The sequence below is a fragment of the Mustela nigripes genome, chromosome 1 (assembly GCF_022355385.1).
Source record: "Mustela nigripes isolate SB6536 chromosome 1, MUSNIG.SB6536, whole genome shotgun sequence".
Lineage (NCBI taxonomy): Eukaryota > Metazoa > Chordata > Mammalia > Carnivora > Mustelidae > Mustela > Mustela nigripes.
The window spans coordinates 80,945,360-80,959,563 of record NC_081557.1 but is presented as its reverse complement, the minus strand read 5'-3'; the positions used below and the strand labels follow the sequence as shown (position 1 = coordinate 80,959,563).

General features: G+C 47.6%; 1 protein-coding gene and 1 non-coding gene across 2 annotated transcripts in view; both read left to right on the top strand.

Annotated features, from left to right (window-relative positions):
- Window positions 1-13,029, top strand: part of BARX2 (BARX homeobox 2) — a 69,012-nt gene extending 55,983 nt beyond the window's left edge. Inside the window, exons 3-4 of the mRNA XM_059392038.1 lie at window positions 2,937-3,021; window positions 12,297-13,029. Of these exons, the coding sequence (XP_059248021.1) occupies window positions 2,937-3,021; window positions 12,297-12,563 (352 nt within the window). The 3' untranslated portion in view covers window positions 12,564-13,029. The remainder of the gene's footprint in view (window positions 1-2,936; window positions 3,022-12,296) is intronic.
- Window positions 8,260-8,361, top strand: LOC132009341 (U6 spliceosomal RNA). Its single transcript, XR_009401873.1, has one exon. It is a non-coding gene; the product is annotated as a U6 spliceosomal RNA (small nuclear RNA).
- Window positions 13,030-14,204: the final 1,175 nt, after the last annotated feature.

Here is a 14,204-nt window from a genome sequence, read left to right as displayed (position 1 = left end):
AGAGCTGGGAAGCCTGTGCCTCCTGGTTTGGGTCACTGCATAGACAGGGATACCACAACCGAAGTTGCAAGGCAGCGGACAAAGAGGGTTTGGTGGGGGAAAGTGGGAGTCCTGTTGGGACGTGAGCCTCTGAAGGAGGCTTTGGCCAGACAGTGGAGACGCGGCTGTGAATCGGGGAGTGACAGAAGGTATGCCCAGTTATCAGCAGGTGTTTTGGTGGCCCCAGAAGGTAAAGGAGGGCCTCGGGGAGCTGGGCATCCAGTGGAGGTGGGCACCATTGTTTATGACTTGTATGGTAGTAACACCCAAAGGGCTTCAACAAGCATGGGTAAAATGTTAGGCTTATTTTCTGGAAGTCAGAGAACGTTTTAACAGAACTGTTCGTTCCTCATCAAGCTCCTGGGACTTCCTAATACCTGCCCAGGCACCTCTCAGGTGACCTACGCAGGACTGATTCACTTGCCTGGGGAGAAGGACACCATCTGGCTGGCATGGGAGCTGCCGCCTTCACCCGCCCTCTCCCGTGTTCCTCACCTCCCTACGTGACCAGAGCCATGAGCACTCCCTCCTCCCACAGCTTTCTCCCTCTTCCCTTTTGTTTGTTTCTCCAGTTTCCTAGGTGACCCCATTTAAGCGAATACGCAGGGAAGTGAGAATTTGTAACGGTGGCAGGTAATGAGAGAAAGCCGATGACAGTGAAGCGCCTTTCTGTAGCCAGAGTGAGTCAGGGGTGCATTTTTCCCAAGTGAGCTAACACCACTTGCTAATGCAGAGCCGTGAACTGAGCCTGCCATTGACTCATGCACCTGATGGCCTCAGGTGAACTGGGCTGCCAGGCGCGGTGGGAGCCTGGGAGACCAGAAGCCTGTGGGACAGCCCCCTGGAGTTTTGGTTCCTAATGAACGGCTGCTTGGGAAGCAATGCTTCATTAATGGGGAGGGCTGAGTGCTCTCAGCACGGGGAATTTACTAGCTTCAGTCTGTTAATCACTTTCAATAAAACTATTAGCTTCCAGTCACCTTTCCCTGGGACAACTGGAGATATGTGAATTGCCAATGTGAGACAGGTTCTGAGGTTCTGGGGGAAGGAAGACTGTTTTTATTATTGGAGATTGCAATCGTGCCCTCTGGTCAGAGCAGGGGAGCTGGCAGCTGCAGTGCAGCAAGTGGCACCTGGAACCTTCATTGCCAATACCTGCTGGTCTTGCTCACGGTCAGACGTTGGGGAAAGAAAGTGTGGCCGAGAACACATTCTTGGGCATCCCCATGGCTCAGGCTTGTGGGTGGGAAGGTTTGTGTAACAGGAGGAACCTCAGAGCCACAGACTGTAATCTTCAGAAACCTTGGACTTTGAAAGTGGTGACCATCCTCCCTATAGCAAGGGTGCTTGGCCCAGGCTGTCACTCTAGAGGTTACAGGGAGACTGCTCATGTTGGCTCAAGGAGGGGTCCTTCCTGTTGGTGCTCAGGTAGTAGACCTGGGGTTTTTTTCAACATTGGTCCATAGTTGTAGTCTTGAGGATTGAGTTTGGAAGCCTGGCTCTCTTTCGCATTTGATATACTCCAGTTGGGTTGTTTGCATTTTCTCTTCAAAAGCTTTGAGCAGGAGCTTCCCTTGGACAAATCGAACTTGTGTAAAAATATGGTGGGTGGAGGAGAGCCCCATACAGGAGGAGGCAGACAAGCCAGACGTAAGTAGGTTCACATCCTAGCTGCACCTCTCACTCTAGGATCATCGCCCGGGGCTAGCAAAATTTTTCTTGTATGGGACCAGAAAGAAAGTCATTTCAGTCTCTGTCACAGCGGCTCGCCTCCAAGCCTGGACCAGGAAAGCAGCCATGGACATAGGCAGACAAATGAGTGTCCATATGCCAATAAAAACTTGATTTACAAAAACAGGCAGCAGACAGGATTTGACCGTGGTTACCGAGAGATTCTAATCTTTCCAAATTTCAGATCTCTCATCCGTAAAATGGGAATAATTATACCTACTTCATAGCATCGTAGAAAGGAATAAATAAGACAGCATGGGTTGTTGGGGTCTGAGCTAGAGGCTGGGATCCCACCGCAGTTCCCTGGAAAGGGTTGCTGGATCTTTGGAAATAGCTCCGAACTTCACACTTCCCAGGAATGGCTTTGACCTTCAGGGCTTCACAGAAGGCTACAGAGAAATGCAGAACCACGGTTATCGATCGAATGGGAAGCAGGAGGGGTTACAGATTGAATGTTTCTTCTGGAACCGAAATTTTAACAGTTCAGGGCAGTTACGATGAATGAATCTGTCTATCAGAAAGTATTTTTGAGCCCTTGGTCTGGACTGAGAACCTGATAGGCACATCTGTGGACAGAAAAGAGGCCCTTGCTGTTAAATCGGGGAGGCAGAAAGTACTTGTGGGAAACAGGGAACCCTTGACAACGTGGAGCCCCCCAGGTGATAGCTGACTGGTGGGAAGGTCCAGAGGGGAAAAGCTGTGGGAGGTGTCGTGGGGGTGGGAAGGCCCCCCTGCAGGAGGAGGGCTTGTGCTGCATCTGGGTTGATGAGGATTTTGACAAGAATGACGGGTCTTTACTTTTCCTTTCCAGTTTGGATTTGGGGACAGCGTCCTCATTTTATATGGGATCCACATAAAGACTCTGTCAGGTCAGAAAGAGAACTTTATAATCAAGGCTGAGAAATCCTTTTCGGGTCCAGAGCAGACAGTGGATGTTTCCAGGATGATGGCCCCAGGTGCCCTTGGGTTGTAGGCATCCATTTCTCAGGTTCCCAGAGTTTCATCCATGAGATACTTGGAAGGAAAGTAAAGCTCTTTGGGGAAGAACTGCTTCAATGGGGGACGTCCGCACTCTGATATCGGTGCCTGGAGCTAGTCTGCGGGACCCCATCCCTTCTGCCCCTTTCCTCCTTCCTCATCCTTCCTTTGCATCTCGTGCCTTCCAGGTTGGACTTGGCCCAGTCTCTGGGACTCACTCAACTGCAGGTGAAGACTTGGTATCAGAACCGCAGAATGAAGTGGAAGAAAATGGTAAGGAAGAGAGGGAGTCTCACTGCGTGCCCACCATGATGGGGAAAATTCTTACCACAGGGCTGGGAAGAAGACAGGAGGGACCACTGATGGCTTGGGTGTTGGAGAGTGGAAGGCCTTTTATGATGCTGGCTGGGAGGGAGGCCATTGGCATGGTCAGATAAGCCATTCCTCCTGACCTGGATTTCCTGACCAGAAGGATATTCTTTTCCACAGTTTCCTTAGAAATAAAAGAAAGCTCACAAGCTTCTCAGTTGCTAGTTTTCACCCCACCTGCTGGCCTTTTCTAAGAACTTCCTTCCCCCTCCCACCAGGAGCTAAGATTAGAAGTCAGGACTCTTTGTTTATGATTACATATAGGGCACATTTGTTCCTGGGCTACATGGGCTAGAATGTAGGCATTGTCAGGCTTTAGTGGGGATCAGAGGAACCTGGATTGCAGGTACAAATGCAGAAGTCGAGGCTCTCCCCGCGTCCTGAGTGCAGAGGTCTGTGACAGGGCTGGGGATTCATGTGATCGCAAGCTCCCAGGTTCCCCTGGTGGTTTCCCTAAGGTTGTTTTATTACCTTGCTAATGGAGCAGTCCATCTTTGGTTTCTAAATGGACCTATTATCATAAACGCCCCTTGCTAAAAAACAAACAAACAAAAACACCAAATAGACATCTCCATATTTTGAAGGATTCAGCTTCATCATAGTTCACTTTTTCTTAAAAAAGAGCAACTATGAAAAATCTGTTAAATCTGGATTTTCCAAAGTGGTTGCATGTTTCATTGCCAGTTCTGTAAACCACAAGGGAAAAGGTCAAAGCCCAGAGATAAGAGGTGAGCTGGGACGAGAGGGTGGGAAGCAGCCTGTTTTCGGGAGAAACCAGGTACAACCATGGCCTGTGACCTGGGCCTTCCTCACACCCTCACTGAAATTTTCTGGCCCTTTCTCCTCTGGTGCAAACCAGGTAGTCCAGACCTGCTTGGACGACACTCTAATTTACTAACCCATCTGGCCACAAGCCATCTTTCCTGGTGTTCAAGAGCTAGAATATGATGGGTTTTTTTACAGTTACTAAAACTGAGGTCCTTCTGTGGCCCCTAGTTTTCAGGAAAACAGGTGAGTCAATAGATATTTTTAATAGCTACTAGATACAGAGACATTTTCTCAATTTTGTGCTTTTGTCCAATAATTTTTTTCTGAAAACATTAGTCCTTGCTGTCATCTGAGAAAAAGAAATACATTGTAAATTAATTCTTAACAGGAAAAAAAGCCAGCCAGGTGGCATTTATTATATTCCTGGAAGGGAATTCCTGGGCAAATCTCATCATTTCCTCTGGGGGGACCTGAGCCTGCCAGGGAAGGATGTTCAGGGGGAGGCGGCACGGCTCCCGGAGAGCTTGCAAAGAGAGGCCAAGATGTCAGTACAAACACACATATCCTGAATGACTCCACTCGTGTGTCTTCACATCTCTTGTGAACCGTGCCTTATCCTAGGCACGATAGGAAGTAATGAAATAAGATGTAAGCCTGCCTTCATGGCATTTGTGACCCCATTGGAGAGTCAAGGTCCAGAAAGCAGCCAGGGAGCATGTGATGGTGAATTACAATTCTTGTAGGTATATGAAGCAGAAGTGTTCAGGGGTTGGGTATTTGAGAAGGGTGTAAGGAAAAGTTGAAGGATAAATGGGATTTGGTGAAATATGCCGTTCCAAAACCTCCAGAATGCTACGGTACATGAAGATGATGGCTGAGGGGCAGCTGGGTGGCTCAATGGGTCAAGCGTTTGCCTTCTGCTAAGGTTGTGATCTTGGGGTCCTGGGGTTGAGCCCCGCATGGGGCTCTTTTCACAGCGGGGAGCCTGCTTCTCTTCTGCCTGCCTCTCTGCCTGCTTGTGTGCGCACTTGCACGTGTATACTCTTGCTCTCTCTCCCCCTCTCTCTGACAAATAAATAAATAAAATCTAGTGGGGGAAAAAAAAAGAAAGAAAGAAGAAAATAATATGGTAACCTCCCGGGGAACTGATCTCGGAAAGAACCAGATCTGGGAGTTAGAAACTCTGGGCCGAGTTCCCATGCCTGTCCCTCCCCGGCTGATTTCGGGCAAGTCCGCCACCCACCTCCTTCCTCGTCAATCATCATCATCGAAATCAATGTCTCCCGAGTGGCAGAGGCATTGTTGAAATCAGTTATCAGCGATCTCTTCATGAGTCAGACAGTTAAGGAATTGACATCCCTGCCAGCTCCGCCCGCTGCCCATGGGACGAGCGTTGTGCCTTTGCCTCTGACGTCACCTGTTGTTCACCAGCTACTGGGCTGCCGGCACAAGTGCGAGCTGGTTAGTGAGGGTCAGCACCGTCACCAAAAGCAAAATGGAAGTCACTCAGCAGATTTAACCTCAGAGAGCATTCCACGGGCCAGCCGAATCCAGGTCCCTTCAGGAGAGGCGGGAGTGCCAAGCGCTGTGTCCGCTCTAGCAGTTAAATGTTGAGCGTAGGAATGGAGCACTGGGGCAACGGAGATGCCAAGATAAGTCACGAACATGTCCATTCCAAAATAAAATGAGAAAAGAGTACCCCGTCAGGTGGGTGGCGACCGACCTGTGAAACTAGTAATTATTCAGAGGGATCGGGACCACAGTGGACTTTACTGGGTTTGGAATCAGGATAGAGAAAGGGAGGGCATCAGGGAAGAGGTGTCTAAAATGGTTTCAGCAGACAAATAGAAGAGGGCCAGGCAAAGGTGGGGAGGGTGTCACAGTCACAAGGAAGGAGCCAGAACACCGGGGCCTCTTTGAACGGCTTCAGAAAGGCCAGAACTACAAATGGGAGGGTGGTAGTTCCATTGCGGGTCTGAGTTCTGACTCCCCCTCAACAGCGAAGCATTGTTGGGATCCAGATTGCCTCATATGTTTTCCTGGTAGAACTCTTTCAAGGCTATCTCTTCAAGTACTGGGAGGAAAAGAAAAAGCTAATTGGGTAATAAAGATGTCTCAAGGCTAGTCACCTAATTGGAACTGGAAAAAGATTAGCACTTGGTTCTCAAGAGTTACTCACAGGGCGGCCAAGGAGAGCGCTGCCAGAGGCCAGATAGCATCTCAGACTAGTTCCTACCGGTCAGCGTTGGTAACTTCTAGCGGGTTGGGTAAATTTCATCTTGCACACGAGATGGGACGCTCACCCTCTATTCCATTTCTGTTTGGCTTGAGTTCCAGGAGGACCCAGAGTTTTGCAATGGGCCGAAAGTGCCTTATCATTCAGGGGTCTCTCTCAGCTCTAAAACCCAGTTCAGTGAGAGGATCCGAATAGACACCAGCCTCCTGCCCTGATCACAGGATTGGGTGGGCCACAGAGCAGGCGCTGTCCTCATCTTGGGGCACTGCAGATCTCCAGATAGTCAACAATTCCATGAAATGGCTACTCTCTATGTAATCTTGAGCAGGTTACTTAACCTCTGGGGTCCTGTCTTCCCATTAATAAAATGCCTCATACATAAATACCTTATAGGGCTGTGGTGCTGAATGAGCAGTGCTTCCTGCATAGAACGCAGCTGAGAAGTATTAACCACCATCCTCCTCTTCCTCCTCTTCCTTTTTTTATTATTATTATTATTATTATTATTTACTTAGCCATGTAATTTACATCTTCAGAGGATCCAGTTTGGGAGGCCAGAGAACATATAAGCAGAAACTGAATTCTACAGGTTTCTGGGGCCCCAAAACTGTCTTCTGGATGAGAACCATCCTGGCTGTCCTTTCTTGCCGGGCCTGCTCCGGCTCAGTGCTCTAGCATGTGGAGCATGGCGTCTTCCGGCAGGGAAAGGCTGTCGAGCAGGGTGCAGGAAAAAGATTTGTGCTAGGGAATCCCAACTTCTCAGCTTCATGGAAATAGTCATCAGTTGATCCGACTCTCCCTGCTCCAGAGAGCTGCAGATGAAGACAGAAAAGGGTGCAGAAAGCACCCCTGGGAAAGGCGCCCGTGACCCAGGGTCTGCCGGGAGACTGGGGAACTGCAGAGCGGTGTTAGAATCAGAAATCACAGAGGCACATTTGACACATCCCTCGCTCAGTATGCACAATGAGATATTGGTAAGAGCGTTAGAGTCAAGTGGGCAGGGCTGTGTGTTCAAATCCCAGCCCTGCCCTTGGCTTGCTCTTGGCCCAAGGCAGATTACCTGTGCCTGCTCAGTTTCCTGTCTGAGTAATGGGGGAGGTAGAGGGCCCCTCCCTGCGCTCACGGTCCATGCTCTGCCATCTAACTGCATGTCTCCCACCCAAGTGCCTTGGAAAGGAAACAGGCCTGTCCTGACATCTTCAGCCACAGCATATTTGAATATCTCGTTGAAGGGTTTTGAGGGGTGAGGGGAGCTGCGGCTAGCAGCAAACACTACTAATGGAAGTAGATGGTGTCTAGCCGTTTCTCAAAGGGGCATGTGGCCTCACGTGTGGTGTGTTGTCTGGACTCCCCCGACCAAGGGGACTAAACTGGCTTTAGGAATAATTGGGCAGAAGGGACCCCGGGGAGGAGGGCCACGGGGTGCATGAGAACGCACGGCTCCTGGCATGGGACGGTTATGAGATAATTGCTTGTCTCAGGTGTTCTGGGAGGCAAGGGGCCAGAGGTCGAGTGCGGGAAGCAGCCAAGAGGGTAGTTATCTCCTAATTATTGCTTGCGCTGGAATGTTTTATCCCATTTAGAAAATGGCTTGATTGTTTTGATTTTTTTTTTTTTCCCTCTGTGCAGTAGGAAAACAGCCAGGTGGGGTCTATCCAAGCTGTGTGGGTGGTGTTCTCTAATTGCTGGGCTGGACTTTCTTTTGCCAATTAGGTGGCTTCCTTAGACCTGCCCTTTTATAACTTGATTACTATATGGGGCAACTTAATTTTGTATAACCTCTTTCATACCAAGTGGAGCTGCTTTCAACACATAAATTCCATCTTGGCACATCTGGGCACTTTCAACAGCCTGCACTCAGACTGAAATAAAAATCAGATGCTGACTTATGTGAAAAGGAATATAGGGATGCCTTCTCCCCAGAGGTGCATTCTGTCAGCATCTCTACCCTGTTAGAGGTCCCCTTCCTATTTGTGTGTTTGCTGTTCGCGTGGAAAGTGCAGTGGCTGAGCAGATCCCCAGCTAAAAAGAGGTGTTCATTGAGAGCCTCTGGGTTTCCTCACACCTTATACAAAAAACAACTCAAAGTGAACTATAGACCTAAAGGTGTAAAACTCTTAGAAGAAAATTTAAGAGTAGTGCTCGCTTTTGCCACACATAGTAAAATTGGAACGATACAGAGATTAGCATGGCCCCTGCATAAGGATGACATGCTAATTCGTGAAGCGCTCCATATTTTTTTATGGAACCAGAAAAGACCTCGAATAGCCAGAGGAGTGTTGCAAAAAGAAAATTTAAGAGTAAATATTCACTGCCTTGGATTTGGCAAAATCGCCTGAGCACACCAAAGCCCAAGCAATGAAAGAGAAAATAAATCAGACTTCATCAGAACTAAAAGCCTGTATGCTGTGAAGGACATCGCCAAGAGAGGGAAGAGACAACACACAGAACGGGAGAGCGTCTTTGCAAATCTTGTATCTGATGATGGACTTGTATCCTGAATGTGTATAAAAAACCCTTATACCTCGGGGTGCATGGGTGGCTCAGTGGGTTAAAGCCTCTGCCTTTGCCTCTGTTCATGGTCCCAGAGTCCTAGGATCGAGCCCCGAGTCAGGCTCTCTGCTCAGCAAGGGCCCTGCTTCCTTTCTCTCTGCCTGCCTCTCCACATGCTTGTGATCTCTGTCTGTCAAATAAATAAATAAAATCTTAAAAAAAAAAAAAAGAACCCTTACACCTCAATAATGATAAGGTGACCAAATTTCACTTGGGTGAAGGATTTGAATAGACCTCTGTCTCAAGAAAACATATGGCTGGCCCATAAGCACAGGAAAAGATGCTCCTCTTCATCAGTCCTCAGGGAAATGTAACTCACAAGCATGGGGTACCACGGCCTTCCCTCTGGCGTGGCTGGTATCAGAAAGACATACCATCACGTACTGGTGAGGATATGGAGAATTGGATCCCTCATAGACTGCTGATTGGAACATGGTGCAATCGCTTTGGCAAATAGTCCGGAAGGTACAAAAAACAAAAAACAAAAAAACAGACTTACCATATAATGCAGCAATCCCAATTGTACGGATACACCCAAAAGAAGTGAACAGATGTTTCTGTACCCTCTTCACAGCAGCACTGTTCACAACAGCCAAAAGGTAGTAGCAACCTCCGCGTCTCTCCAGGGATGAATGGGTAAATGGAATATGATTTGTTCCCACAATGGCTATTAGTTGGCCATAAAAAGGAATTGAAGTATTGATCTAGGCTACAGCATGGATGACCCTTGAAAGCATCTCATGCTGAGTGAAAAGACGCCAGTGGCAAAGGATGACATATTATGTAACTCAATTCATATGAAATAGCAAGAACAGGCAAATCTGTAGAGACAAAAGGCAGATGAGTGGTTGCCTAGGGTTGGCAGGGGGGCAAGGCCTGGGACAAAATACAGGTGACTGTTAATGGGTATGGGGTTTCTTTTGTGGGGTGCTAAGAATGTTTTAAAATTGGATTCTGGGGTGCCTGGGTGGCTCAGTGGGTTAAGCCTCTGCCTTCGGCTCAGGTCATGATCTTAGGGTCTTGGGATCGAGTCCCGCATCAGGCTCTCTGCTCAGCAGGGAGCCTGCTTCCTCTTTTCTCTCTGCCTGCCTCTCTGCCTACTTGTGATCTCTCTGTCAAATAAATAAATAAAATCTTTAAAAAATAGTAAAATAAAATTGGATTCTGGTGATAGTTGTACAATTCTGACTGTACAAAAGATCACTTAGTTGTCACTAGGAAGTGTATGGTATGTGAATTTTATCTCAATAAAGCTGTTTAAAACAAGAATTTCTGGCTTATTGAGTTACTGCCTTCATTCCTACAGTTCAGCACCCAGAGGTCCTGTGCTTCTCTTGAAAGAAAGAGGTATAATTGATTGATAAGTATTTACTAACTGTGTAAAATTAGTTGAAAGTGATTTGTCTGGAGCACGAAGCAAGGGAAAGTTGCAGGATTTACCTTCAAGGAACCTCTGTTCAAGTACAGAAGAAAAGATTAAGTGGGTTATGTAAGTAGCACAATACATTTCACTCCTAATTATCCGTGCTAATCCAGGTCCTCCTGAAGCGCGTGGCACTAGCTGCCCAGGAAAGCTGCAAGGACACCAAGTCAAAGCTCAGGGACCGTCTGTGATATTCTTAAGTAACATACACGTCTTTTTAAAGTTCTGCCTTTGTAAGTTACGGTATTCTCGACATCACACATTGGGACAATAAATGTGCAAGTCCATTGCGATCAGCCAAGGCTATTTGGCGCGCTGTTACATTTCTTGCTCTGTATCTTTCTTCCCCTGCAGTTGTTGAACGTCTGCTCCCTGGAGCGACAGAGTGGGAGGAGCAGGCAAGTAAATGTGCAGGGACAGTGGTTTGTGAAAAGTGCTCTAACGGAGGAAGGGGAAGAGCTCACCTTGCCCCTGGTGGAGGGCCTCTGGCGTGGACCTGGGAGGTCAGGGAAGGCTCCCCACAGGAGCACCCTGCAAGCTGAGTTCCTCAGGGGAGGAGAGTGGGGAGTTGGGTTCTGCAGAGCAGGAAGAGTTCTTGCTCTCTTGTGTACGTTGTATCTGTTGGTCACCCTAGTCATCCCCCTGTGAGAGGAGGTGGTATCATCTCGGTTTCGTAGACTAGGAAGCTGAGGCTCAGTCTTTCAGGAACTCTCCCAAAGACGCAGCTGTAAGAATTCAACTGCCGTAGTGATTCAACTTTCGAAACTGGCTGGAACTTACTATTATTCTCTATTCCATCTTTGAGCCATTCAGTTGTATATCTCTTGTAACATTTTTTCTTACAGAAATACTTACACATGATCATTGTACCAAAAAAATAGAGACTACTAAAAAAAAGAGAGAGAGAGAAAGAAAGAAAGAAAGAAAGAAAGAAAGAAAGAAAGAAAGAAAAATTAAAAATTCTTCAGAGAGAGAGAGAGAAAGAAAGAAAGAAAGAAAGAAAGAAAGAAAGAAAAATGAAAAATTCTTCATGATCCTGACACTGAAAACCGGTCATCCATCCTCCAGATTGGGTTATGCTGGTTTATAACCTGTTTTCCACAAAAGTACGTTAATGATATTTCCCATGTCATTAAACATTCTACACAAATGATTGTAATGTTTATCAAGTATTCTCTCTCTGGGATATGCTATAATTATCTACTCAATCATATAACTAAACTTTAAAGTATCCCCCCCCCCAATTTTTGCTGTTACAACCAACTTTTTGATGAACTTTTCTACAGATCAGTCTTCATCTCAGTCTTTGATGACTTACTTAGAAGTGAAATTTCTTGTCCGAGTATACACATCTTAAGACTTAATTTGAATTCTCAGTTTCCCTTTTGAGAAGGTTGTACCAATGACACTTCCACACTGGAGTATTTATTTTCCTGCTTGCTATAAATATTGGCTTTTTACCTTGTCAGCTTGATAGGTACTGCTTTAATATTTTAATTGTTATTTCTTTCCTTATTGTTGAAGTTGGATTATTTAATGTGTTTGTGATCATTTTATTTAAAGCCAAAATATGAGATACTCACTGAAAGTAAATTGAACATTTAAAGAATGAACATATCTTGGGGGCGCCTGGGTGGCTCAGTCAGTTAAGTGTGTTCCTTTGGTCATGATCTTGGGGTCCTGGGGTCAAGCCCCATGTCGGGCTCACTGATCAGTGGGGAGTCCCTCTGCTAACCACCCACTCCTCCTAGCACGTGTTCTCTCTCTCTTTCTCTCTTTCACATAAGTAAATAAAATCCTTTTTAAAAGGGGTGCCTGGGTGGCTCAGTTGGTTAAGCGACTGCCTTCAGCTCAGGTCATGATCCCAGGGTCCTGGGATCGAGTCTTGCATCAGGCTCCCTGCTCAATGGGGAGCCTGCTTCCCCTTTTCCCTCTGCCTACTTGTGTTCTTTCTCCCTCTGTCAAATAAATAAATAAAATCTTTTTTAAAAAATCCTTTTTAAAATGTCACTCTAAAATAATAATAATGACAATAATAAAAAGAATGAAGATGTCTTTATACTCTACAGGTGATGGGTTGAAAATACCTTTTGCCAGGCCATCGCTGCTGGGAAGGAACCCTATAGACCCTCTTGAGTGGGAAAGTGGAGGGAGGGAGTTATTTATTAGATTTAATGACTGTTTTTTTCTCCCACGAAGGTTCTTAAAGGTGGACAGGAAGCACCTACAAAACCCAAAGGTCGTCCCAAGAAGAACTCCATCCCCACATCAGAAGAGATTGAAGCTGAAGAGAAAATGCACAGCCAGGCCCAGAGCCAGGAGCGCCTTGCACCCTCCCAGGGACAGGAGGAGCTCTATGACCCCCAGGAATCGGAAGCATGCGACGTCTCCGTAGAGGTGGCAGAGCCCCCCGGCCAGCCCCAGGAGTTGCCAATAGCCTCTTCGGAACCCCCACCATCAAGCTAAAATAAAAACTCAATTGGGGGAAGGGGAAGATGGGGAGGAATGGAAAGAGGGAAGTCAGGGAGAATAGAGAGAGATACGCTCCCCAAAGCCTGGTAAACTCGGCGAGAAGAGATCCACGTCTCCCAGCCCCCACGGGTCTCAGTGGTTTTCATCACAAGCATTTGATGAAGACCTGCTTGCCTTAGGCCTTTCTCTTCCTGAAAGGCTGTTTTAGCCACCGGATGCCCTTGATGAAGGGAGACAGTGCCTTGGAACTGCCTGCCCCTGCTGGGGCGAGGGCTGCGGGGCTGGGTACCAGAACCCACCCCCGGGGTCTGGCACGGCGGGGGGCTGCCCCGGCTCTCTCCCTCCAGCCCCTGCACAGCCCGTCATCAAAGCAGAGAGATCATGGTGGAGCCCGGGCCGCAAGCCTGGCCTCCTTCCTAACTCAGCACTTATTTCTGTCGTTTTAAAAGAGAATTTAATGTTTTTGGTTGTTTTTGGGGGGTGGGGGCGGGGGGGTGGGGCCGGGCTGGTGAGGGTGGGCAAAAAAGGGTGGGGGAAGCAAGTTCTGAGTTATTAGAGTTGTTTCTGAATAAAGTTCGTTTGAAGACCCGTGTGCCTTTGTACCCATTCTCAGTCAGGTGACCCAAGAGCGGAGAAGCCCTGGTTTTCTCGCTTTATTGAGTTGCCCTCCCCGAAGCTGCCAAGCAGATTCTGTTAAGATAACTTCTATTTTTTAATTAAAAATAAATCTTTCAAAAGGATTGGGTGTTTTGTGTCTTCTGGGGAGTATATTTAGCCCTGTCTGGATACGGCTTGTGGAAAGACCCGGAGAGATAGCCCAGCTCCGCAGGCTTTCATTTTGCCCACTATAAAATAGAAGATGGGTCTCTGCCCATCACCCCTCCCACCGCCTTCTGCCAGAGCCGCTCTGCCGTCAGCCACTTTCCACCGTGGGCTTCCAGCTTTAAAAACGGCTTCACTTTCTTGAAGAGCACATAATAAATGTACGAGCTTCCAAAGTCAAACAAAAAGAAGTCTTGCTTCTCTGCGCCCCCAACTCCCGTACCCCCTCCCCCCCCATCCTGCACAGGTAACCATTTTTATGGGTTTCTTGTTTATCTTTATTAAGTATCCATTTGGGTGATGGGCTCGGCAGCTTTTAGCAAAAGAAGATTTGAGAGCTTCTTGGCTAGAGGTGCTCTGCGATTTTAAATTTAAAACGATGTCCCATTTTCAGGAAGACCAGGAAAGAGGGAGGCCCTGGACTCACTGAAGGTGGAAAACTCTGACCCTTTCTTATCTGATTGTTGTGCGGAGTGGGGGAGGGGGGCGGGGGGGGGGGTGCTGAGCCCATAGATGGCCTGAGGGGCAGAGCGCCAAGCTCACCGACTAGCAATTCTTTTTTTTTTTTTTATTAAGATTTTTATCTATTTATTTGACAGAGAGATCACAAGCAGTCAGAGAGAGAGAGAGAGAGAGGAGGAAGCAGGCTCCCCGCCAAGCAGAGAGCCCGATGCAGGACTCGATCCCAGAACCCTGGGATCATGACCCGAGCCGAAGGCAAAGACTTAACCCACTGAGCCACCCAGGCGCCCCCCAACTAGCAATTCTTGATCACGTGGTAACTCTGCCCAGTTGTGGGCTCAGGAAACATCT